The sequence below is a fragment of the Pantherophis guttatus genome, chromosome 9 (genome assembly GCF_059756535.1).
Source record: "Pantherophis guttatus breed Tessera chromosome 9, ASM5975653v1, whole genome shotgun sequence".
Classification (NCBI taxonomy): Eukaryota; Metazoa; Chordata; class Lepidosauria; order Squamata; family Colubridae; genus Pantherophis; species Pantherophis guttatus.
This window is the reverse complement of record NC_142071.1, coordinates 19,059,116-19,073,982: the sequence shown is the minus strand read 5'-3', so window position 1 is coordinate 19,073,982 and position 14,867 is coordinate 19,059,116. Positions and strand designations below refer to the sequence as shown.

General features: G+C 44.8%; 2 protein-coding genes across 7 annotated transcripts in view; both read right to left on the bottom strand.

The window, feature by feature from the left end:
- Positions 1 to 5,110, bottom strand: part of DCPS (decapping enzyme, scavenger) — a 66,084-nt gene extending 60,974 nt beyond the window's left edge. For both annotated transcript variants that reach the window (XM_087876011.1, XM_034421926.3), the window contains exon 1: positions 4,772 to 5,110. In XM_087876011.1, the coding sequence (XP_087732137.1) occupies positions 4,772 to 4,945 (174 nt within the window). In that variant the 5' untranslated portion in view covers positions 4,946 to 5,110. The remainder of the gene's footprint in view (positions 1 to 4,771) is intronic.
- Positions 5,111 to 5,409: 299 nt separating this feature from the next.
- Positions 5,410 to 14,353, bottom strand: TIRAP (TIR domain containing adaptor protein). 5 transcript variants are annotated; one of them, XM_087876020.1, is made up of 4 exons: positions 14,225 to 14,353; positions 12,182 to 12,317; positions 9,648 to 10,241; positions 5,410 to 8,515 (listed from the first exon to the last, which is right to left on the bottom strand). In XM_087876020.1, exons 2-4 carry the CDS (start codon positions 12,192 to 12,194, stop codon positions 8,475 to 8,477), a joined length of 648 nt encoding a protein of 215 aa, XP_087732146.1. In that variant the 5' UTR covers positions 12,195 to 12,317; positions 14,225 to 14,353; the 3' UTR covers positions 5,410 to 8,474. The 5 variants fall into 5 exon arrangements, with proteins under 5 accessions (XP_087732146.1, XP_034277819.2, XP_034277820.2 ...); XM_034421928.3 differs by lacking the exon at positions 14,225 to 14,353 and adding an exon at positions 13,666 to 14,032 and having other exon boundaries at positions 12,182 to 12,314; XM_034421929.3 differs by lacking the exon at positions 14,225 to 14,353 and adding an exon at positions 13,690 to 14,032.
- Positions 14,354 to 14,867: the final 514 nt, after the last annotated feature.

The window sequence follows — 14,867 nt, the reverse complement described above, 5'->3', positions numbered from 1 at the left end:
GGCTGTGGTTTCCGACGTCCCGATATAGTCAGTTGGTGCTATCACTGACTATTGGGGATGAGTCATTGCCCCCCACAGAGAGGGTTCGCAATTTAGGCGTCCTCTTGGACTCACGGCTGTCTTTAGAAGAACACTTGACGGCTGTGGCCAGGAGGTCTTTTTATCAGGTTCGCCTGATTCGCCAGTTGCGTCCCTTTCTGGATCGGGACTCGTTAAATACGGTCACTCATGCCCTCGTCACTTCACGCCTGGACTACTGTAATGCTCTCTACTTGGGGCTCCCCTTGAGGAGCACCCGGAGGCTCCAGCTGGTCCAGAATGCGGCTGCGCGGGTAGTTATGGGAGCAGCATGGCGCTCCCATGTGGCTGCCCTCCTGCGCGAGCTGCACTGGCTCTCTGTGGTCTTCTGGGTGCGCTTCAAGATCTTAGTTACCACCTTTAGAGCGCTCCATGGCTTAGGACCGGGGTACTTACGAGACTGCCTTCTGCCACCAATAGCCTCTCACCGCCCAGTACGCTCCCATAGAGGGGCTTCTCAGGGTGCCGTCAGCCAAACAGTGTCGACTGGCGGCCCCCAGGGGGAGAGCCTTTTCTGTGAGGGCACCCACCATCTGGAACAAGCTCCCCCCAGAGATACAGAAGATTCCGGATCTGCGCACTTTCCGCCGTGCCCTCAAAACATTCCTGTTTCAGCAGGCCGCCCTAGCCTAACTTTCCCTTTATATTGCTTTTGATTTTATTTTAAACTGGGATGTCTTGAATTATCTAGGATCAGAGTGTTTAGTATATTTTAATTGGTTTTTTTTTTAACGTTTGTATTACATGTATTTTTATCGTTCGCTGTTCACCGCCCTGAGTCCCTCAGGAATAGGGCGGTATATAAATTTAATAAATAAATAAATAAATAAATATTGCAGCAGCCAGTTCTGATTAGCACATTGAATAGTTGGCTGCAAATATGTATGTATGTATGTGTGTATGTATATGTATGTGTGTATGCATATGCAGATATTTATGTATGTATAGTACATGTATGAAGAAAGTATCACAAGTATAATGAGAGATCTGGTTATAATTTATTCCAGTATCTCTTACTTTTTGAATCATTACCATCCATGATCATGAATAGTTGATCCTTAAGCCACAAGTTTAAAAAATGGGATCAAAACCCAGGAATGATATAAAGCGTTTTTATTTTGATACATTGGCACAGATAATCACATATGGAACGCAGACCTCAAGCATCTGTTGAGATAGTCATCAGTCAAGTTCTAAACCCTAAAACCTTGAATGTGAACACACTGGTCTGTGTAGATGTAAATTGGCAAACCATGTACAAGTAATGAAATATGTAAATTAAACATTTATCAAACATACTAGCTTACAGGTATCAGGGAGCTTTAGATATTAAGAGGAGTGGAGAAGAAACTCAGGGTAATCAGATACAGGAGGAGGATTTGGATCTGCACAAGGCAGTAATAAGAATTTACTATACTTTATCATAGCCAGTTGCCTGGTAAGATGATTAGGGTAGAAAAAATGTATGCCATGATTAACCTTGTGATACACTGAACTGGGATGAGGAATGGTGGAACAATTCATCTGTATCTACTGTACTAAATCTGACCTTGGCTATTCCACCAGGAAGCATATTACCTGCTTTTGGTGGTGCTTTGTAACTCTAGTTTATCGATCCTTCCTCCCTTTAATAGTTTTACTCACCCGCACTTTGAATTTGACCTTGAATCTAATCCACCTTCCTTAAAAAAAAAAAAAGCACTCCTCTAGAATTTAGACTCTTTTTTTAAAATGATAGAGATGCGAGCAATTTCCTGACACTTCACTGCATGCCTTGGTTATCTCCGGGGGGATTTACAGAAGACAATAAAAATATTAATCCAGCTGTATCCCCTGCACTCTGGAGAATCTGCCTTTGAAGCACAATATAGTTGTAAATGGCGAATTAACAGAGTACTTGCAATTTTCCGGTTCTTATAGGCCCTGAGTGACAAGTCCATCCATCTTATTTACAGCATTCAAGTTAACTGCTAGTTTGCAATTCAATTTCGCTTTAAACACTAAAAATGAAAAACTGATCTCCTGGCCAAAAGCAATAGATATGCTAATAAGAAAAATAATCTAAATCTGGAGATACGTAGGTAATGCTTTTGTTAGGTGAAATAATAGCAATCTGGGCACTTGGCTACACAATTTCATTCAGCTGCATGACTGCTCTACTCCCTGTTTATTCCTCACTGTCAAACCTGTAGACTAGGTCTCCTCTAGGACATCTCCATTGCTAAAACCCAGAGTATTTTATTTGTTTTTGGCTCAGCACACAATCCACTGTAGTTTCTTAAGCTTTATTCAACAAACAATGATTGTATAGGTTACTGTGTGATATAAATCCATGTATTCTCCTAGGGAAGCGATGGCTAACCTTTTCCGGACCGAGTGCCTAAAGCAACCGCGTGTGCGCAAATGCGCGTGCCTGAACCCCAAAAATGCAATGTGCCCATGGCCCCCGCGCATGTCCCGCCCCCACGCATATGTGTGAGGGGGCCCCGCACGTTCCCCGCGTGTGCATGGCAGACACCCGATGACCAGCTGGCCTGTGGGGAGCGTGTGGGCATGCGTGGCGGAGCTGAACTGGGGCGATGGCTCACATGCCCACAGAGAGGGCGCTGTGTGACAGCTGTGGCACGAGTGCCATAGGTTCGCCATCTCGGTCCTAGGGATTGAACAATAACTTTAGAAACAGTAGAGAATTTATTCCCAGGTCATTATCAGTGGGTTCTTCCCAATATATAGCCTGGATATTCTGGAATATATTTTGTCAAAAAAAAAATCTGCTTTGTAGTTGGAATCTGAATAGCACAAAAGCTTGGAAGGGGGGGGGCAGCGAAGAAAGAAAACATAGGTAAATAAATGATGCTAACCATTGGTGGGTTACCCCCGATTCGGACCAGTTTGCAAGAACCGATAGTAAAACTGGCGGGAAGCCCCGCCCACCACCCCGGATGTCATCATCAGCGATCTGCGCAGAAGCAAGGCGCGCGCGCGAGCAAAGCAAGCATGCACATGTGATCCCGTTGCGAACCAGTGGTAAAGGTAAGTAGAACCCATCCCTGATGCTAATCCATCAGCTGAGGTTAGAGTACAAAATATTTTCTTTCTTTCCACGTTACAGCAAATGGCAGCCTCTAAGTGACCTTGGCTGATCTTGAAAAAGTTCAACAGTGTCAGATCTGGCCAGTGCTTGCATGGAAGACCACAAAAAATCTCTTCAGAGTATATGCTAGATTGGAACGCTTAGAAAAACACCGGAATAATGTAATGGTAACGCATTTCTATATTGTTGCCAAGAAAATGGAACTACCATGTCCATATCATTACCAGAACATGAGCTTGAAGGAGCTTTTACTATAACTAGCCCAAGTTCTTTCCCATCTTTGCCTGGTACCTCTCGATCTCTTCCATCTTTACTCATTGGCAGTGTTTCCCAAGGAAGCCAGAATGGGGAATTCTGGAAGCTGAAGTTTCTTGAAGTTGCCAAGTTTAAGACCCATGAGTGTAGACTCAGGTTGCCAAAAAAAGCCCCACTGCGGCTGAAACATTGCTCCAATGCTTCCATTGTGCCTCTTTTAATATTTCTGAGTTGTGCATATATATTATATATTATATATTATTACTGTGTTTCCCTGAAAATAAGACCCTGTCTTATTTTTTTGAATCCTGAAATAAGCGCTTGTCTTTATTGCTATGTGCTCAAAAGCCCAATTGGGCTTATTATCAGGGGATGTCTTATTTTGGGGGAAACAGGGTATATATTATATAGCATTGCATATTATATTATATCATATCATATCATATCTTATATATATCATATTATATATTCTTATGAATATGACAAATCAATTAAAATATAAAATATATAAATTATTTGTATATTTTTGATTAAATTAAAACAATATGCAGAAAGCCCAAAGATCAGACATTCATGGGAACTGTTCACCAGGAGTCTATTCTGAAGTCTATGCACATTTTTATTTTGTGCAGTCTTCCCACATCAGCCCAACTTGGGAGAAGAAACACCTCCTGCTGCTTCTTTCACACTCCTCAGCAAACAAATGGGGAATCCCCCAAAATTGGAGAAGTGCAAACCCACCCCACACACTCCTCCTCTGCACTCAATGGAAGAGACTAGTCCCTTCCCTTCCCTTCCCCCTCTTCTCAACTGTCTTCATTCATTATCCTCATTTCTCCAATCCATCTTTCTGCAGCCAGAGCAAGCAATCCAATCCTTCCATCCCTTTCCCCTAAAGCAGTATTTCTCAACCTTGGTAGCTTGAAGATGGGTGGACTTCAACTCCCAGAATCCCCCAGCCAGCAGTGCTGGCTGGGGGATTCTGGGAGTTGAAGTCCACCCATCTTCAAGCTTCCAAGGTTGAGAAACACTGCCCTAAAGAGAGGCTTTGAGATGCTTTGGACCGCAAATCCCATCACCCCCTCCCCGTCTACTACACGGCCTGTTAATGAGGGGGGGTGATGGGAACTGTAGTTCTGGCACACCTTGCAGCAGGAGCGACACGCAGGAAGGACAGGTGTGCGATGACGTCACACGCTCTCCGCCCGTCATGCAAATATGCAAATCGTGACGTTCCCTTCTCAAGGGGCGGGGAGTGAGACACCGCCGGCTAGGCCCCGCCCCTGTTCTCTTATTGGCCGCCACCTAACAATTCCAAAACCCGAGAACCAATAATTCCCCTACCCGCCCGTGGAGGAAGATCGCCTTCTCCCGCGCAGATTCCCTCAGCACTTTCATCACAGAGAGCTCGGCCAAAGGGAAGTTGCCGGGGGCCGGCCCTTCATTTTGGGACGCGGCGGACCCGTTCTCTCCCTCTTTCTCCTCACATTTTCTCTTCAGAGCGGGAGACTCGGCCATCTCCGTAGCATAAAGCTAGCGCGCAGGCGCATCTGGATCAGCGCCAAGCGCGCGCCAGTGCCGTTTCAGCGGCGCCCTCTACCGGCCGGAGGACCCTATTACTTAGGAACTGTTTAGAGAAACTATCCAAGCGCCTGCGTACACTCGCAAATCTTAGACTGAATATAGACTCAGGAAATGTAGAGTAGTCGCGCAATAGTTTTGGACTACGACTTCATGGTTCCTTCAAGTTCCTGCAGCAGGCACCTCTGTACTAGATGACGCCCCAAAGCAGAGAAATAATGAAAAATTAGCATGGCTATGCACTAGCTTCTATATATGGAGATTTTTCAAAACTGTTCCAAATGCTTTACTCAATATATACCTATATGTCTATAAAAAAGGATATTACATTGGTTCATGGACACATAACAGGCATTTAAAAAGGAGGTCTATAAGAAACATGGTGTATTCGAGTCAGAGAGTATCAATGAAACCAAAAACCTATTTATTAGGAATATGTACAATCCAATATGAAAAAGAAATACAATATCTAATTACCCATATTTTAACAGCAGCAAGAATCGTTTTTGCTCAGAGTTGGAAATTGGGAGATACACCACCAGAAGATAAAATAATCTTAAAAGTGATGGAGTGCGCGGAGATGGATAAACTTACAAAAGAAATGCAGGAAAAATATTACCTAGTATGGGAATATTACCTAGTATGGCAAAGATGGTACGACTGGCTGGAGAAAAAGAAAATAAAATAGAACTAGGAACATGAAAAAAGAAAGGAAATAGTTAAGACAGGAATTAAGAATTAAGCCAAATTACTTTCTTACCAAATAAGAAAACAATAAATCAAAAAGGGAATTTAAGATGTCGTTAAATTTAAGATGTAAAGGTGTAAAGATATATAGAGAGGAATATAGTTTACTGATGTGAATATCTAAAATACAAGTCGTAAGACTTGATATATGTATATTTGTTGTGTATATTGTATTGTCATATTTGTGTTTGCTGTTTTTGTTTTGTTTTTTAATCAAAATAAAATTAAAAAAAAAAAAGAAACATGGTGTATTTGTCGAAGAGAGATACCTAAATAAAAAGGTGATAGAAAAAATGAATCTAGCCGCCCTTTGCAGGGAGTTCCAAAATGTATTGAAGCAGCAAAGACCCTTTTCATCTTATAATCATATGCTTTCTACTGGCCATTTGTCCTCTGATACAAAAAACCAAATTTATTCCAAGTTGCATGGGCCATTCATTTTAAGTCATAACCAGTATTCCAAACATTGCAGGTAAACCCAACTACATTCCAAATGCAATTCAGCATTCAGATTTACATCATGGGAAATGCACCCGCAATTTAGAATGAAATCTCAGAATTTCCTTCTATTTCAAATTACACAAACCATTCCCAGAAGGATCATTGGCTAACATTTTATTTTCAGTGACAGTTCAAGGCAATACTAACCCTGGATGACCCAGGATTAAATTAAACACCCACCGTATAAACACAGTCTGGATTTTTAAATCAGAGGTTAGTTCATCTTTGTTGAATAAGCTACAGTTAGCAGGCTTTGCAGAGAACCAGAAAAAGGCCCGATTCATACCTCTAAACCAAAACTAACAAGGATTTCAGTTTAGCACAATATGCAAATTTAGCCACCTACATTTTCCGTAAATCATACAAATGTGGAAACAAAATCTCACAGCAGCTTTGTCACCCTCAGGCAGCTTACTGGGTGGGATCTGAATTCTCTCAAATTAATAATTGTGTACTGCCAAGAAATGTAAAGCCAACCATGGCTACAAACTCAAGGGAGTATTATGCTGTTTGTTTTTTTAAAAAACATGGTTAATACTGCCATTTTATTAAAGCTATAATACAGGAAGTCCTCAATTTACGACCACAGTTGAGCTCAAAATTTATATTGCTAAGCGAGACATTTGTTAACTGAATTTTGCCCCATTTTACAACCTATCTTGCCACAGTTGTTAAGTGAATCACTGCAGCTGTTCAATCAGTAACACAGTTCTTAAGTGAATCTGGTTTCCCCGTTGACTTTGCTTGTCAGAAAGCCAAAAAGGCGATCACATGACCCCAGGATACTGCAACTGTCATAAATACGTACCAGTTGCCAACTGGTACTCTGTACTTTGGTCATGTGACGATGGGGATGCTGCTATGGTCGTGTGAAAAATAGTTGTAACTCCCTTTTTTCAGTGATGATATAACTTTGAATGGTCCCTAAATGAACTGTTATAAATCGAGGATTACCTGTATTTGGATATAATTCGGACACCTATGTATAAAGTCCCAGATGTTGCAGAAACCTTTGTAGCCTTCAACCACTCAATACAATGATGCTCACAGGTCTAGAATTCACTGTGCCTGATGTTCAGGAAGAACTTTATACAACCACAATTTGGATTGCTAAGCTTGGTGGTTATTAAGCAAGTCACGGCCAATTTTATGACCTTTTTTGGGGGGGCCAGGGTTAAGCAAATCACTGCAGTTGTTAACTGAATCATACAGTCATTAAGCGAATGCAGCTTCCCTTCCCCTCCCCCAACTGACTTTGCTTGTTTGGTAGCCTGCTGGGAAGGTCACAAATGGCAATCACATGATCTTAGGATGCTACAATCCTTGTAAATGCATGCCAGTTGCCAAGCATCCGAATTTTGCTTATGTGACCATAAAAGCATGACCATGAAGATGCTACAATGGTCATAAGTGCAAGGACTGGTCATAAGTCCCTTTTTCAGTTGTGCACTTGTAACTTTGAACAGTCGTTAAACAAATAGCTGTAAATTGAGGACTATCAAGAAGCTAGTAGCAGATTTGGAGGAAACCAATACAAAAAAAAGGCGGGGGGGGGGAATAGGGAGACTTTATAGGTGGAAGAAAACTGGAAACCAGCTGAATGTGACTAAAAGAACAAAGCCGCAGCGAACTGACCAACTGTTAGGACTGCAGAGAAACGCCAAACTAGATGGGAAGGAAAGGAAATGGGACATGACTGGCTGATCTATGAACACAACCACTTGCATCTTCTTGTTACAAATTAGTGTTCTACTGTCCACCAAATCTCATCAGAATCATTAAGTATAACGATGGAATTTAGCTCTGTGAAACGGTTCCTCAGTTCTGGGAAAGTAAAAATTACAAAACTCAAAAACAGTCCTGCCTTGACCTTAATCTTGTTGTGACCTTAAAAGGGGGCATTTTGGAAGGATTTTAGCTGTCTTCCATAATAGTTGCATTCCTGAAATCCCTGCCGTGCTTGTTTCTTGACCAGGTCTATTTCCAAGGGCAAACGGGATGATTAAAGCATAAACTCATCTCCAAAATAAAGCTAATCGGTCAAATGTGGAGAGTGAAATCTCAGCATCAAATGGAATCTGCCTTCAAATCAAGTCAACCGCAGTGAGAGAAGATACCTTCACCATAAAGGCTTCTTCTCCAAGTCCCGTATACCGAAAGACTTTCCTTTGACCTTCCTGTAACCAAGAATCTTTTTTTTTTTCATCCAAAAGTGCAGTTAGTCTTTGCTTCTTGCGTTTTGACAAAAGTCCAGGAGATCTAAAGGAACAAAGAAAGCCATCAGGAGAATTTGAATCCAATGAAGAGGCTCACTAATCATAAGCCATGGTTCCTTCGGCTGCTATTTTATTTAATAAATTACTCTGCTAAACAAATAATTCCCTCAACACTGTCAAACTATTTACTAAGTCTGCACTACTATTAATCTTCTCATCATTCCTATCACCCATCTCCTCCCACTTATGACTGTATGACTGTAATTTTGTTGCTTGTATCCTTACGATTGATATTGATATTGATTGTTTCCTGATTGCTTATTTGTTCCCTATGACTATCATTAAGTGTTGTACCTTATGATTCTTGAAGAACGTATCTTTTCTTTTTATGTACATTGAGAGTGTATGCACCAAGACAAATTCCTTGTGTGTGCAGTCACACGTGGCCAATAAAATTCTATTCTATTCTACAACTGAGTTTGCACAATTTGCTCAGCCAAAACCAATCTTGTTTTTATGCAAGATGTGAACCCATCAGTGGTGGTATTCAGCTGGATCGCACCAGTTCGAGTGAACCGGTAGTAATAAAAGCTACTGGCTCGGGCAAATCGGTAATAAAAAAATGCTACCGGTTTGTCTGAACCAATATTTCCGATGATCAACTGTGCCGCGCAATTTATATTTGCTAGAAAGCAGGAAATCCTGCTTTCTAGCAAATCTAATTCGCGTGGCACAGCTGTTCCCCCCCCCTCACTGTTCTACTTACCTTCTTAAGCCTCCTTTTTCCACGCTGTGCGGTAGTACCTGTGGTGCGCATGCACACACAGCGTGCATTTAGTGCGCATTGTGCATGCGCACGCAGCAAACCGGTTGCAAACCTCGGAGGATTTCACCATTGGAACCCATCTTCCCACTCCCTTGGTGACTGGCAGCATCTCTCTAACTTTCAGGTTTCTCCCAAACAGGTCAAACTATCCCAGTACACGCTCCGAGCTTGCTTGCTGATTCAGGCAGAGTTGTAAGCCAAGGAGCACCTGTATCTTGAAGGTGATTGCTACTTTTTTTCAATTTCCACGCATACCTACACACCTTCACAGGTTCTCATGTGGCCTCTTGGAAAAATGAATTGCCCACCCCTGTTCTAAAGACACCCCACAATCTAGTTTATCACTTACAACGCAGTATCGTCTCTTTGATCTGTCGGAAACTGCTCTCTTGGAGCACCACGCTGATGTAGTAAATACATCGGAGTTCCCTGGGGTAGTCGGTGCGGTCTATATCCTTCAGCACAGGGATGGTACGCCCGTTCGCCATGGGCGCCTCGGTCAAGGCGTGGTGCATCTGGTAGCAACACCAAGGATCCTTAAGGAAGTTGGGTGTGATCAACAGCACCCAACAGTGGCTGTTCTGGACAGCGTTGCACAGCTCCGTCACAACAGCCCCACCTGGAACAGAGTCCCGCAGCTGAAGAAAGCAACGGAAACGTTCGGGCTGCTTCTCCAGGTAGGCCACCAGCTCTTCCACAAACTCAAGGTCCCCCTCGCTGTGGCAAATGCAGACGTCGTATAACTTGCTCCATCGGGCACTATCAGAATGGCTTACAATCCGGGCGATGGAGTATCCCAGTTTGGGGCTGCTGGTCAAGCTACGAGGGAGTGAACTAGGACTTTTCTGCACGGGAGGGGAAGGTGAGGAAGGAGAACACCCAGGAGAACCATTTGAGGCGTCTGGCCTCTTCCTGGGTTTCTGCAGCAACGTCTTGAACCAGCCTGCACAAATCAGAAATAGGTGGGTTTTGAGGAAGTCAGCTCCTGAAACCTTAACCCAGGGATGTCAAACTCAAGGCCCAGGGGCTGCATCTGGCCCATGGGGTGTTTAGATCTGGCCCAGGGACTGGCCTGGAAACAGCGAAGGACCGGCCCGTGGTGCTTCTTCCAGCATAAACGGAGCTCGCGAGGGCCACAGGCAGCCCTCCGAAGCTCCGTTTTCGCTGGCAGAGGGTTGCAGGAGGCCGTTGCAGGCGATATGGAGCTCAGGAACCCGTTTTCACTGGCAGAACGTGAGGGCCAGCACAGGCGCCCCTGGCACAAGTGACGTTGAGTTAGCCATACCCACCCTGGCCCTCAGAGGTCAAACACAACCCCTGATGCGGCTCTCAATGAAATCGAGTTTGACACCCTGCTTTAACCAAAGGTACCATCATTTTTTTTACAACTTTTTTTTTGCAACAAAAGGATCTTTCATCTTAAAAAAGAAGCTGATTAAAATTTTAAACTGATAAGCTAAAAAGGCAAACTAAGAAGGAAAAGGGGGGAAAAGCTACTTATATTTTATTCTTATCAATAGTCACTGGTTAAGCAATGAATTGACTACTGTAACACAAACAGTATAAGATATCATTGAAAGTTATGAAAGAATCTCTACCGTACAGGTAGACCTCGACTTACAATCATTCGACAATTGTGATTCTTCGGAACAGGGTCCAATCAGAAACCTATGCCTTTGGTTAATTATCAGGTGTCTATTTGCACCAAGTTCCCTTTGTTGCAATTTAGCGTATTTCCACTTCTCCATGCAAAAGCTAAAATTTCAAAAATACAGCAGACTGACATGGTTGGTCTCTCAATGCAGGTAGTTCTCAACTTACAACAGTTCTCAACTTCATTTAGTGACCACTCAAAGTTACAACGGCACTGAAAAAGGGACTTATGACCATTTTTCACATTTATGACTGTTGCAGCATCCCCATGGTCACATGATCAAAATTCAGGCGCTTGGCAACTGACTCATATTTATGACGGTTGCAGTGTCCTGGGGTCACGTGGTCCCCTTTTTGGCCACCATCTGACAAACAAAGTCAATGGGGAAGCCAGATTCACTTAACAACCATGTCACTAACTTAACAACTATACTGATTAACTTAACAACTGTGGCAAAAAAGATCATAAAATGGGGCAAAACTCATTTACCAAATGACTCACTTTGCAACAGGAATGTTGGGCTGAACTGTGGTTGTAAGTTGAGGACTGCTTGTATTGTTTTCCGGAACCTTCCTTCTGCTCCTTTCATGATCACAGCCATCATTTTTAAGTTTATATATTGCTCAATAATTGCTCAGCTAGTTCACTCTGGTATCTTCTAGACAAATCAAGATGCCAAAACAAATTCCACTCTTCCACAAAAGAGTCAGTGGCCGAACATTGTTAAGTTGCAGCCCAAGACATCTTGAAATTTGGTCAGTAGCAGAACATTGATCAGGTTTCTTTTAGGTAGTCGTTCCCGACTCTAGGGGGCTCATCTCTATTTCAAAGCCGAAGAGCCAGCACTGTCCGAAGACAGTGTGGCCGGCATGACTAAATGCCAAAGGCGCAGGGAACGCTGTTACCTTCCCACCAAAGGTGGTGCCTATTTTTCTACTTGCATTTTTTACGTGCTTTCGAACTTCTAGGTTGGCAGAAGCTGGGACAAGGAACGGGAGCTCACCCCATTACGTGGCACTAGTGATTCGAACCGCTGAACTGCCGACCTTTCGAACGACAAGCTTAGTGTCTTAGCTACTGACCCACCGCGTCCCTTTTAGTTTCTTTTAGTGGAACAAAAACCATGGCTGCTTTCACACATTCCTGCAATGGAGTATGTGAAAGGAGGAGTTAGGGTGAAGAAGTGTGGGAAGAACATTGAACGCACAGGCACACCGACACATCCTTACCTGCCATATCCATCAGCAAGCCTCAGCTGTGAATTATCCACATCTGGAGGAGACTGCCAGGGCTGTGCTGGTCACACATCACAAAGGAACCCAACTCAGCTCAGCTCTACTCTTTGCCCCTGGGTCTTTTCATCTACTTTGAATTTGAACAGGAAAGAGCAAAACAGGATTATCACATTGGCCAGATTCCCAAGAGTTAACAGAAGCCATTCAGAAGCAAATATATATACCAAGGGGCAGCAACCTATGGCTCGAAAGCCGCATGTGGCTCTTTGGGCCTTCTGCTGTGGCTCCCTGTTGGGTGATCCCAGCACTGGCTGGCCCCGCCCCTCGCCCTCCCGTCCCAGTCACTCCTCGCCTGGCCTGAGAAGGTAAGGGCGACGGCAGAGGATGGAGAAGTGGCCAGGGCAGAGACAGATACAGAGAGAGGGGGAAGAGAGGGAGGGGAGAGAAGGAGGGAGGGGGGAGAGAGAGATGTCAAAAGGATTTTGTGTTTTTTAACAACTGGTTCTCTGCCCTAATGACTGGCTGGGTAGGCATGGCTATGGGGGGTCATGTGACCAGTGGAAGTGAGTGCCATCGAGTTGGCCACGCCAAGCCAGGTTTTGTGACTCCCGGTGTTTTCTTTTCGGTGGGAAACGGGTCCAGATGGCTCTTTGAGTATTTAAGGTTGCAGACCCCTGATATATACTGTAAAGCAGGGGTCTCCAACCTTGGCAACTTTACGACTTGTGAACTGCAACTCCCAGAATTCCTCAGCCAGCGCATGTGCGCTGGCTGAGGAATTCTGGGAGTTGAAGTCCACAAGTCGTAAAGTTGCCAAGGTTGGAGACCCCTGCTGTAAAGAGAGGCAGAGACACCCAAAAACATATTTCAAAAGCTGCTTTTCTCGCATTCAAGAGAAAATGGAGGAGGGGGAGGCTGAAAACGGAAGAACTTGCAGAAATGGCTTAAATCCACTTGGTTCGATTTAGGGACCAAACAGTAAGTGGTGTTTGTTTGTTTGTTTTCCCCAATAAAAGATTGAAAACATTTTAGTATTTTTTTTTCCCCCAATAAAAAAATGGAAAACTTTTTAGTACTTTTTTCTCCCCAATAAAAGATTGAAAAGTTTGGACCTTTTGGCTGAAAATGGGACAAACATGAACCCTCTCTCGATCTCTCGGTTCAAAAGGTTCAATATGCGAAGGGAACAATATAGAATATCATTCTAAAAGGGGGAAGGAAAGTTTTAAAAAGTTTGCAACTTCAAAGATCGGAAGCCGCTTCCGTTTCTTTTTTCCCCCCTTCTCCCTCTTTCTGCTTTCCTTTTCTATTCTTCTTAATTGATCTTTTGATTAGATAAAACTTTCAACTCAAAAAAAAAAAAAAAGAGGGGAAAAAAAGCTTCCCGGAACCAGGGAAATCCGAGCCGAGCAAGGCGCGGCGCGTAAAGGAAACCTGGGACCGGCGCGCCCCGAGGCTCCCCGGGCACCTTCACCCACCTGCTCCCCGGCGCCAGGACTAACCGCTGGAGCCCGCTTTCCTTCCTTCCGCGACGCGAAGACCCGAGCGGGAAGGCGGCCTAGCCATCCCTGGCCCTCCGAAGAAACCGAGCCGCTGGCCAACTTCCCCCTCGGCTTCTCCGACGAGGGCGCGACGCCTCCTCTCCACGCCCAACGCGTATCCAGAGCTGCGCGAGGGATTCCGGGGGGCAGGTTCTCGCCCAGCCCTGCCAGCCGGGGACCTCCTCCCACCCCTCCGCCCTTCAGCGGTTCCCGCAGTCGCTGCCCTTTCACCCCCTTCGCTCCTGGGGCGATCCTCTGCAAAGCAACGCCCGCCTTCCTTGAACAGCCCAGAGGTCCCCCCCCCTCCCCGAGCCGCCCGTGGGTCTTAAGAGTCGCGCACTGGGCTTCACCCGGGATTGGGTTCAGTCGGGGCTGCTGGGTGGCTAGATTCGGGATGCCCCCTTTGGATACCCGGGTTTGGCTCTGCAACCCAACAAAGACGGACACAGGCTTCAACGGATAATTAGAACTGCAGAAAAAACCCATGGCTACCAACCTGCCTTCCATTGAGGACACTATACACTGCACGAGTCAAAAAGGGGGCTGTGAAAATATCTACAGACCCCTCGCATCCTGGACATAAGTTGTTTCAACTTCTGCACCCAAAATGACGTTATAGGGCAGTGATGGCTAACCTTTTTTGCTGTCACGTGCCAAACGTGTGGGGACCGTGGGGGGGGGGGTCACGTGCGGGCGTGCCCACACCCATAACTCAGTGCATCCCACACTCCCCTCGCTTTTGGCATGTGATGGCACGGTGGGCCCGGTAGGCCGTTTTTTCACCCTCCCCAGGCTCCAGAGGCTTTCTTGGACCCTGGGGAGGACGAAAACGGCCTTCCCCACCTCCCCAGAGGCCATCCAGAGCTGAGCTAGGGCAATGCTCACGTACCCACCGATATGGCTCCACGTGCCACCTGTAACACACATGCCATAGGTTCGCCATCATGGTTATAGGGCATTGCACACCAGAACAACTAGACACAAGGACAGTTTTTTCCTCCCGAATGCCATCACTCTGCCAAACAACTAATTCCCACAATACTGTCAAATAATTTACTAAGACTGTATTCCTATTCTTCTTCTCTTCCTTACTAGTATCTATCTCTTCCCACTTATGACTATAACCACGTATCTTTCAA

Coding starts and splice junctions, on each gene's coding strand:
- TIRAP (XM_087876020.1), bottom strand. Junction 8,516..9,647: donor CAAAGAGACGATACTGCGTT/GTAAGTGATAAA, acceptor TTGTTCCTTTAG/ATCTCCTGGACTTTTGTCAA.